Source organism: Triticum aestivum, chromosome 6A, assembly GCF_018294505.1.
Source record: "Triticum aestivum cultivar Chinese Spring chromosome 6A, IWGSC CS RefSeq v2.1, whole genome shotgun sequence".
Classification (NCBI taxonomy): domain Eukaryota; kingdom Viridiplantae; phylum Streptophyta; class Magnoliopsida; order Poales; family Poaceae; genus Triticum; species Triticum aestivum.
The window spans coordinates 431,237,089-431,247,682 of NC_057809.1; the positions used below are offsets into that span (position 1 = coordinate 431,237,089).

At 46.7% G+C, this 10,594-nt stretch overlaps 1 protein-coding gene across 2 annotated transcripts; it reads left to right on the forward strand.

Annotated features, from left to right (window-relative positions):
* The first annotated feature begins 7,390 nt into the window (after positions 1-7,390).
* On the forward strand, positions 7,391-8,833 carry LOC123130696 (lysine-rich arabinogalactan protein 19). Of its 2 annotated transcripts, XM_044550517.1 has the most exons (3): positions 7,391-8,121; positions 8,360-8,414; positions 8,540-8,833. In XM_044550517.1, exons 1-3 carry the CDS (start codon positions 8,007-8,009, stop codon positions 8,607-8,609), a joined length of 240 nt encoding a protein of 79 aa, XP_044406452.1. In that variant the 5' UTR covers positions 7,391-8,006; the 3' UTR covers positions 8,610-8,833. The 2 variants fall into 2 exon arrangements, with proteins under 2 accessions (XP_044406452.1, XP_044406451.1); XM_044550516.1 differs by having other exon boundaries at positions 8,360-8,833.
* Positions 8,834-10,594: the final 1,761 nt, after the last annotated feature.

The window sequence follows — 10,594 nt, forward strand, 5'->3', positions numbered from 1 at the left end:
ATTTTAGAGTGTAGATTCACTCATTTTGCTCCGTATGTAGCACTCTCCCTCGCCCCTCGACCCTCGCCCACGTGGTGGACATGCAGCAATTCATTCGGTCTCATATAGCCAGAACGATATATACTGCACTACCATTATTGCTCGACTTCCCGAAGAGGCGAACAACCAATCGCAAGGTTAATATCTTGGAGATGCCAAGCGCAAGGTTATAGGAGAACGAGTAGTAGGTGCTGCGTCATTTATAAATAAAGCTTTTTTTCTTCAGTGGCACGTATGCAATATGATAGGTTCATATGGAGGGAAAAGGAAACCGCTCCACTATATACATAGTCAGGACGGGCCAACCTACACGGTTGCTTGCTGGGGTTGCTCTCTTCACACTCTCTCGCATAAAATGACTGTGGCCACATCTCTAACATCCCGGCGGATCACGTCCACTTGGGGAAGGGTGGATGCTTAGTGTAGATGCGGTGGCCGTCGCCGATAGCGAAGAACCACTGTCGGCACGTCCCGATCAGGAGTCCCCGCCGTTCTCTCTCACAAAGCCGGTGAGGTTGCCTTCGTCCCTTGCTCACTGCCGCGACATGGGCAGTTTCCGCCTCCCGCCGCCCTCCTCAAGGTTGAGCTACGTCCCTCAGGTACAACTCCCTTTACAGCCGGCTTGCACCACTGCTCCAGCTGCCCACATCACTCCCTGTGGATATTTCTCTACTTCTTTGCCCCGCACATACCTCTACTGGCTTCTATGTACTGTATTTGTGATGAGTTTATGTCTCATCAACTAGTCCCAGTAATCTTATTCTAATCACGCTTGTTCAATTTCTTTGCCACAGGGATGCTCATCTCGATTTTGGTGAAACTGCACAAAATGATCCGATGGTCAAAAGGTTGCAAACTTCATTTATTAGGAAGCTCGAACGTTGCCAGCAAATTGAAGCCTGGTCAGGGTTCACGGTTCAAGGGCTAGGGACTGCATGGATCGTTTTTTTCTTTAGCTGCCTCTGTTCCAAAATAAGTGTCAACTTTAGTAGTAGTACAACTTTGTACAAAAGTTTGCACAAAGTTGAGAAACTTATTTTGGAACGGAGGGAGTACATATTTGCTATGATCTGTCAATCATTGAGATGCAATAGCGTGCATGTTAGTCTCCTTTGTATTTAATGAAATGTTGCAACGGGCAACCTTGGACGCAAGATACAGGTAACAGAAGCTGGAAGCTTCATAGCATTGTACAAATTTATCTCGCTGATAAATTACAGTACGTACTATACTAGTACTTCCTCCGTTCCTAAATATAAGTCTTTGTAGATATTTCACCATGAACCACATGCGGATCACTGAGCCTGTGTGTTTTCACTGCTCTTGCACGCCTCCGCTGTAAGAATGGAGAAAATTGTAATCTAGTAGGTATACCTCCTTTCGCCGAAAGCGTGGGACATCCAGCAGTCCTACGACCTCAGTAATAAAGACCAATGAGCCATCAAATCACATAGACCCAGCAGTAAGTTGGACGGACGAAGCAACCATCACTCTTGTGCCAGTGAGAGGTCGCGTCCGCTCTGCCCGGGCATGAATGCGGCACCGATTCTTTGGAGCGGCGCTGACCGTTTCGGGCGGGAAGCGTGCGCGGGCGATGGAGGGGCTTTGGGTGGGCCAGGCTGGTCAGGAGCGGTCGTGGCAGCTATCCGCATGTCCCTACCGGACACGCCCGGAAACGAGAGGATGCACCGACTCTCGCGGCTAAAATCGTACACTACACAACATCTCTCTGTAGGAGTAGGTCGATCTGTCGCTCTCTCTAATACACACATGGTGTTAAACACACACACACACACACACACACACACACACACACACATACACACACACGCACGCACGCACCTTGGTCCCGTTGCACCTTCTAACGTGACTTATTACACCTAGACGGAGGGAGTAGTAAGTATATGAGATACGGTGGCACACTGACTTAAGTCGAATACAAGTGCCCAAAATTTGTGTGCATGTTATAATAAGGATTCAGGAATGTATAAAAGGTTATTTCCCTCTCGTTGAACATAACGGGAGGGTTGTGTAGCTGGTTAGCCTGTTCGCTCATCAAACTTGAGGTCTCGGGTTCGATAACTACACTTGAGCATAATTTGTGCCAGGAGGATTCTTTGACTGGTCAAAATGTTTTCTAGTGTTTGCATGCTTCACACTCTCTCCAGTATATATATACACGCTGGAGCCTCAGCGCTTGTAGTTGCTCTCTTCACACTATCTCGCCCTCTCCCGCTGGAGCCTCAGCGCTTGTAGTTGCTCTCTTCACACTCTCTCGCCCTCTCCAGATCTAAACAAGACTTCGTTGGCCTCTCTCTCCCCTCACTGCTGCTCAAAGAGCCGGCAGGATCCGTCCGCCGGGAAGGGAAGGAGGCTTAACGCTGTCGCCATCGGCGAGGGACTACCGGCGCAGCTGTTCACTTTCCACCCAGCGGCGGCGCGGGAGGGCCTCCGACCCCTTCTTCTTCGCCGCCGTCCCATCGCCCGCCGAACCACGCCCCAAGAACCTTAAGGTATAGTTTACTTACTCCACATGCATTGCTCTAGCTGCATGTATACCATGAATCTAGGACGCGGTTCAAAGAGGAAAGGAGTGGGAAAAGTTGTATATAGCATGAATCTCGGACATGGTTCAAAGAGGAAATGAAGGGAGAAAGTTGTATAGCATTAATCTAGGAAGTGGTTCAAAGAGGAAAGGAATGGGGGAAAGTTGTGGGGAAAGTTGTATCGCATAAATCTAGGACGTGGCTCAAAAAGGAAAGGAAGGGGCGAAAGTACTAGTTCAAAAAGGAAAGAAAGGGACAAGGCTGTAGAGTTTGAGCAGGACTAGATTTGCTGCGCTCACATAGGGAAAGGCGTCTGATAACAAAACTGGGACCAACACGGACTGACACGGAGTTTTTTTAGTCCCTACACCAAAAATGTCCCTGTAAACAAACACCCTCTAATAACGCCGTTGCAAAATTGATGCAATGCCACAGTTAAAAGCAAATTACATGTTTAACAAATTTTATTGTTAATATAATCTCTATGTTAATATTAATCAATGCCACCATTTGAGAAATGCTACTATCTTCCTTTATTTCCCATTTAGATAAGGTAGATGCTTCTTTTTGTTGGCTTCTGTGTCATCCATCGTTATTGACCACTAATTGTTTCCTTTGCACCTCTGTGTAAATAGGGTTATCTGCTTCACCTCGTTACCATTGTGACGTTTGTTGCACTGCACAAAACACTTTTGTTTTAAGAGTGTTTTGTGCAGTTCAACCAAAATGTCACACCGACAACGTTGCTTGATTGCTTGATCTTAGTGGAACTGCACAAGAGGAGATCTTACTTTCTATCCGTTAAGGCGAATTTGGTTCAGATCTTCTTCTTGTGAGTTGTTTGAATTCCGCATCATGAGAGGTTAGTACTAGCCTTCTTTCACATGATTCTGCAGTGTGCATTCATATGTTGTGCTACTTGTACGATAATGTTGCTTGATTTTAGTGAACTGCACAAATGGAGACAAGACTTCCAATCTGTATGTGCACCGTAATATCCCATTGAGGTAAGATAAGGATATTTCACAACGTCTGGCCTGTATTTTGCCACTTTCATTAGAAAATTAGGTTTAGTACTATACCTGTGCTCCTTAATTGACATGCCAAATCTTACATTTAAGGCGAAGCTTGTTTGTTATTGAACCAAGTGATGAAGGGGAAGAACAAGGGGAATAAAAACAAAAATCAACTCCCGGTGCTGTAATGAAGCACTCGAACTGTGATGGCACAAGTAATGATATAGTTTTGCATCTTAATTTATTGCTATGGCTGGAACGAGCAATTGTTTTGCCACTGATTTGATGCCACTCTTAATGTAATATTTATTATCTCTACTTGTGCAAACAGGGATCTTCTTTGAAGATACCATATATTTTAGTGGAACTGCACAAGAAGATGTTGGGAACATTAAACTAATCGAGGAGTATATAGTAAGCTTGGCCACCACCGTAGATGCTTCATCTGTATGCTCTACACAATAAGCCTCGTGACAAAGGTTGGTATTCGCCCACTGATTTCATCCATATGATTGAGCTTTGTCATATCTATTGGTGTTGTTCTACTGTTTAGATACTGTCATGAAAAAGTGGTATTGTCCTTGAGAAGTGCTTCACCTCTGCTGTTTTAAATATTTCCTTTCCTTTTTTCGAGCAAACAGTGATGCTAGCATTTAGTAGTCCTCTTGTCGTTGGACAACAGGATCATCTTCCTCTGAAGAAGAATATGGAGTACGTGAAGTGAGTAGTTCCGATTATGCCAGGATGAAGAATCCCTGTCTATCTTATCATCAGAAGGAGCAGTTGAAGGATGGTTACATTACTCCCCACAAGACCAAACTAACTTCAGCTCAGAAGGACTGACAAAATCTTCATTTTTGCTATTGTTCTAGGATTCTTTCTGGTGAGTTCCATTTTTCTAAAAGTGTGCTCTACATGGACCATGTATGTGCCTGTTGAAACTGTCAATTCATAGTACAGTTTGCTATATACTAATCACTTTTTTGTATTTGTGCAAACAGGGGTGCTCAGCTTGATTTCAATGGGAACTGCACAAAATGTTCATGAATACATCGAATCATTCATTTCCACCACAAGAAAGGAGGTGCCGATAAGTTCAAGGCGTTGCAACATATAAGAGCGAAATCATACAAGCTACGCGCAAATTTGGTTGATTTTGGTGGAACTGCACAAAAAGAACAACTGGTTTATTTAGCACGAGGTGACATGTCAATGTCCGAACTGATGGCAAATCCTGTCCATTCCACAATCGCATGCATTTGATATTTTGGAATGGGACAACCTTGTCAAATTTTGCTCATTGATTTTAGCAAGACATGCGTTTGATATTTTCGAATGGGACGCCCTTTGCTGTCAGTAGCGTCGATCAATTTTTTCTTTATTCTTTAGTTGTGAAGTAAATATTGCCTCTGACATGTGAGTCGCTGAGATGCATAATCATCGATTGTTTTGAATGTTCTCTATGGATTGCCAGGCCTGTGTGTTTGATTGCAATGTACAGAAACGCTAAAAAGCTGCTCAAACTCTTTGTACTCCTTCTGTTCCTTTTTTACTTCGCACATTGTGTAAGTGCATACTTTTTTGTATAAGATTGGTCAAAGTAGAGATACTTTGACTGCAGACAAAACTTGTATGCAGACTAGAAAGGATCGGAGGGAGTACATGTGAAACTGCTGCAAACGAGGTGATCACCCTGGGAATAATGCTAGTACGTATTGTTTTGCATGTTCATCGAATGCTAGTGATACAGGAATTCGAACTAATCAAAATAAATTCATTCATACACGGTCGGATTTCATATAAACATGCCGGATTTTATTACATTTCAACTATAAAGGGGTGCGTTGGATGTATAATTAATTAACCGGCCTAGCTTGTTATAGCGATTAGGGCAACTAGGAGCCCAATGATCAGGATCACCACATGACAAACACCTTTCTTCTTGTCATTCTTCTTCTTGAAGTTCGTGTGTTGCACAACCTTGTTCTTCCCATCAAACTTTTCTTTACCATCAAACTTGCCCTTGTTCTTGAACTTGTGGGGCTGGAAGTTCTTCTGTACCATATTGGCACTAGATCCTCCCCCAATTCCTCAAGCATGTGTGTCCTTTGCTCTCGCCTTTTCTTCCACATCAAGAGTGCCAATGAGATCCACGAAGGAGGAAGCTTGGTGACGAATGAGGTATAATTAATTAACCGAAGCTACCCACCCGTGTCCCGCTAAGCCGAATAGAAGCTTGAGTGACTTAACTGCAGGTGCAGTTGCGTAACTGACATGTGGCCTGTTGGGCCCACGTGTCAGTCAGCCAACTACACCAGCAGTTAAGTAGAAGCAGCGTTATTCCCCAACAGAACTCCCTGACTCCACGTCACCGCCAAGAAGCTAACCGGCCGTTAATGGTCAACCCGCCTAGCTTGGCTTCAACAGGAGGGTAGCAGCGGTGGCCTTACTTGGACCCGAGCGGCGGCGACCAACCGTGTTATACTCTTCCTTGTTTTCTGTGTGGCGTGGCCTCGTTGGCAGCGGGGCGGGGCCTCGGCGGAGCCGGCGATGTCCTCTGTCTCATTGCCGGCGGGCGGTGCCTCAGCGGAGCGGTGGAAATCCTCCCCCGCGTAGCCGGCAGGGTGGGGCCTCGGCTAAGCTGGCGATGTCCTCTGCCTCGTTGTTGGCGGGGCGGAGCCTCGGCGGAGCCGGCGGTGTCCTCTGCCTCATTGTTGGCGCCGCGGGGCTACAGCGGAGCAAGGCCTCATCGACGCCAGCGGAGCGGGGACTCGTCGGAGCCGGCATTGTCCTCTGCCTCGTCCTCGGTCTCACCAAACAGCGCCTCGCCTGCTTCATCACCCTCTTTACTAGCCTCTTTGTAGGCGGCCGCAGCCTCCGCCACCCGCATGCGGTACCGCCAGCACTCGAGGTGGCCCTTGCGGGCGGAGCGGTACGAGTCGAGCAGCGCCTCCTACTCCGCCCGCTCCGCGGCGATCTGCTCCTCCGCGTGCAGGTGCTCCTGGAAGAGATGGTGGTTGTAGGCAGTGTCGGCCTACGCCTCACGGAACTTCTCCTGACGCATCTGCCTCACACTGTCCATATACTGGGCACGGGCCTCGCCGATGGTCATGGTGCAATGCACCGGCGAGGATGGCACGGAGGAGGGGGTTGACGCTGGATCGTCGACTACCATGTTCTCCATTGGGACGTCATCGTCCTCCGGCTGCCTGCCGGCCAGCCGGTCGGCAGCAATGGCTGCCATCTCCTTGTGGTCCGTCGTCCGCCCGTCCCGAAGAGCACTGGAGCGCGAGGAAGACATGGTGGGCAGTAGTGGTGTGGACAGGAGAAAGGGAACGGATGCGGATGACTGAGGCTATGGCCGGCGCAGCAGTTTATATAGCAATGGGGGGCGGGCGGAGGGACGGACGTGTGGCGCTGGAGTAGCAGCCTCGACAATCGCGTATCATTAATGTGGGCGGCAGATGGACGCACGGACGGCACTTGTGTCGTTTGAAGGCAGAGCAATCGCCTGCACCGGGAAGCGGGGCGGGCGGCGCTGACTGTTTTGGACGAAAAGCGCGCGCGGGCGAGATGACTTTACTTGGAGAGGATGACAATAAGGACCCACCAGGTCCATAGCCTCACGTACACAAGTGCCTCCTTATTATATAATATATATAATATATATATATATATATATAGGACATCACTACTCTAATCGCAGGATTAGAATAACTATTTGGATCACAGTCGCTGTATATATAGGACACGAGCAAGATTTTCCCGAGATCCAAAAGCTATCAGACAGCGATCTTCCCTGATCCCCCTCCACCTTCTCCGACTCGCTGTCCCACCCTTCTCCCGCAACCCCCGCGCCCCCAACCGGAATCCCGCCGGTGCCCGGCTAGTCTCCCCGGCGCGCCGGCGCCGCCCCGAACCTCGCCGGCACCCCGCGCGCCTCCTTCGCTGCCACCATCCAGTGAGTAGCCGCCACAACTACCGCCCCCGAGAGCGCCGGCACGCACGGATCCAGCCGGACCCGACCGGAGTGGGCCAGGGGTGCCCTTCGCGGGCGCTGTGTCGCCGCCGTTGACCGCCATGCCACTGCCGCCCCAAGTCCCCACCACACATTGCCACGCGCGGCGCCCCTCTGCCTCTTGTGCGTCACCGCGAGCCAGCCCCATGCCGACAACTAGGCATGACTCGGACCACGGTGTTCAGCTGCTAGCTCTAGAAGCGCCCTCAGGCACTGATCCTGTTCTTCCACACTACTGCTGCTGGTCACCCGCCCCAAACGCCGTCGAGCCAGCATCTCCTCCAAAAAATCTGATGGCGGAGGGCCCCTGCTCCTCAATGCCATGGCCGCCCTATCCGCTCGGCCCCTGGCAATCCTTGCCGCTGCCCCGCCACAGACGTCCACCCTATGGAGCTCCCTCCTCCACTGGTGTCCGGCTGCCTCCCTGTCCCTTGCCACATCTACGCATGGACCTCTACGAGGGGAGAGCTCATCATCTCAGGGCACCACATCAACACTCCAAGTTCGCATTCTTTCTCGATCTCTGTTTTCTGTTGTTCCCTACTGTTGTATTGTAACCAGATCAAGCATCGATTCCTTCCCCCGTCTAGTTCTGTGTTTCTAATTATTTTTCATGTGTGAAGTTCAACTATATCTACAGGCGCAGCCGACCCTGACGTGCTCCTGCATATTGATACTGTTGATGCTGTCAAAATTTCTCTTAACTGAACTTAACTCTTTTTACTGATTGAACTGTGCAGGAGATGTGTGGAGCGAGCACTGTGACAACGCAGTAAAGGAAAATAATGCATGCTTGTATGTCTGCGTCTTCAACGAGATTTGTTGTAAAAGTTTATTTTTTTTCCTTGTGCGTCAATTGAGCTAACTTTTAAGACGTTTAGAGGCTTCGTGAAATTCTACAAAAAGCTATACGCTGGCAGGTGTGAAGTTCTACCACGGCTATATGCTGGAAGCTGTGAAGTCCTAGCACGGCTCTCCACCAAGTTCTAGTCGATTCAACGTCTACTCTTTCCGTTTTTCACTCTAGTGAGCATGAGATGCTGCTGATGCATGTGCTCTTCTACCTCGGAAAGAAGCTACTGCTGCTTCGGATTTGGGTGAACATCCGGTATGGAGATGTGTGTATGCTACGATGAGAAGATAAGGTATATGATTTTTTTATAGACAAAGGTGTGTGTATGCTACGATGAGAAGATAAGGTATTTTTTATAGAATCAACGTGTGGTGGAGAGACATGCACCGCTTTGTCACGAAACCATCAACCGGCTTATATATTGCTTAAATTATTATCACATATGTAATTAGAAGAGCAAGTACTTAGTTTTTCATGGTTTGATGCGTATATTTTGTAATTATTTTTCATTTACAAACCACTAACCATGTGTTCAATTTTTATATACTCTTTTGTGGAATGGTTTGATTTGTTTACATAAAAATATTGTTCGCATACTGAGAAAATTTAAATGCAAAAAGAAATCGAAAGTCGACACTCAAAACAATGTTCGTGTAAATTCAAAATGAGCTCATGTATAAAAAATTGCATTTGGGAAATATCATCTATTGCTCTCGGATTTGTTTTTTTTAAGAAACAATGTCAAACTCATCATAAACTTGGAAGATAAACGATACCCTACATGGTTTAGATGAAACAATCTTAGAACATTCACTAGGAACTAAACTTTGAAGTTTGACCATGAGAACACACATAGTACAGAGATGAAAAAAAAGAAAATTTAGAAAAAGAAAGATGGACTTTCACGTTTCTAAAAAAATCGTGTTCAAATTAAAGTAACATAGTAGTTCGATGTTTTAAAAAGGAATAAGATTTTCCACATCTCAACATTAAAACCAACATTTAAAAAAGTTTTTCTTTAAAAAACGTATTTCCTTGTTTTCAAAAAATACAAGAAGTTCAACTTAAAAAAAAGGAGCAGTTCAATGTTTATTGAGAATTAGGATTTTTGACATTACAAAAGAATCAAACCAAGAAGTCCAATTTTTAAAAAATCTCGCGGTCTCCGACGCATCTTCTGGCGTCCACCCATCCCGTTGTCGTGCTCCCCGGTGCGGCCCCCCTCCATCATCCCGCCAAGGCCATATCGCCACCATTTCACGCTCGTCGGTGCGGCATGACCCTCCATCCGTTGCCACGACACGCAGCTCCTGCTACTTCGCATCCTACATGAGTAGGGGAGTCAGAGCCGCCACCAGATGTCGAATTTCTTCCTCCTCCTCACACATCTCTGGCCAACCTCTCCCCCATCTTCGTCTTCAACCAAAGATGACCTTCACTCTGCCCACGTGCTGAACTTCTTCCTTCTGCAGTTCCATCCTCCCGTCTCGGATGAAAAAACTACATTGCATAGTGGAGTAGAACCGTCGGTCGTGCCGTCTTGCTCCTGCTGCTTCGTTTGTTTGCTGTTGGTGCGCTTGAGTGCGAGAGATAGATTTCTGCGAGAGATTAGGCAGTGTTGCTGTCTTTATTTTTTTGTTTGAACTTGATGTTGTTCATCGTAAAAGAAATGATAAGATGTGCTTTTCCGGTCCCATGGAACATATCCCGTTACTTGAAGATGTTTTTTGAGAGTAATTCTTTTTTTGTTCATTAACAAAGCCACATATGTTCGATAAATCGATAGGAGGTTCTTTATACAGATGGTGTTCCTGTAGAAAAATCAAACTGACGTTTGAAAATGTGCAGCAAAAGTTCATGTCAAACTAACGGGGCGATTTAAACATTTATTCTTGAAAAAGTCGAGAAAATTGTACATGCTCTGTAGGTCAAAAGTTTGGCTTTAATTTATGTTTTGCGAAGGTCAAAATGTTGTGTTCGAGAAGGTCAAGTGTGTTATATCAATAAGTTCAAAATAAATTTAAACATGCAAGGAAACATGCAAGAAAACAAAAAGAAAGGGAGAAGTTCAATTTCTAAAGATGACGCGGTACACAACGTGTAAACCAATGTTGAAAGAAAA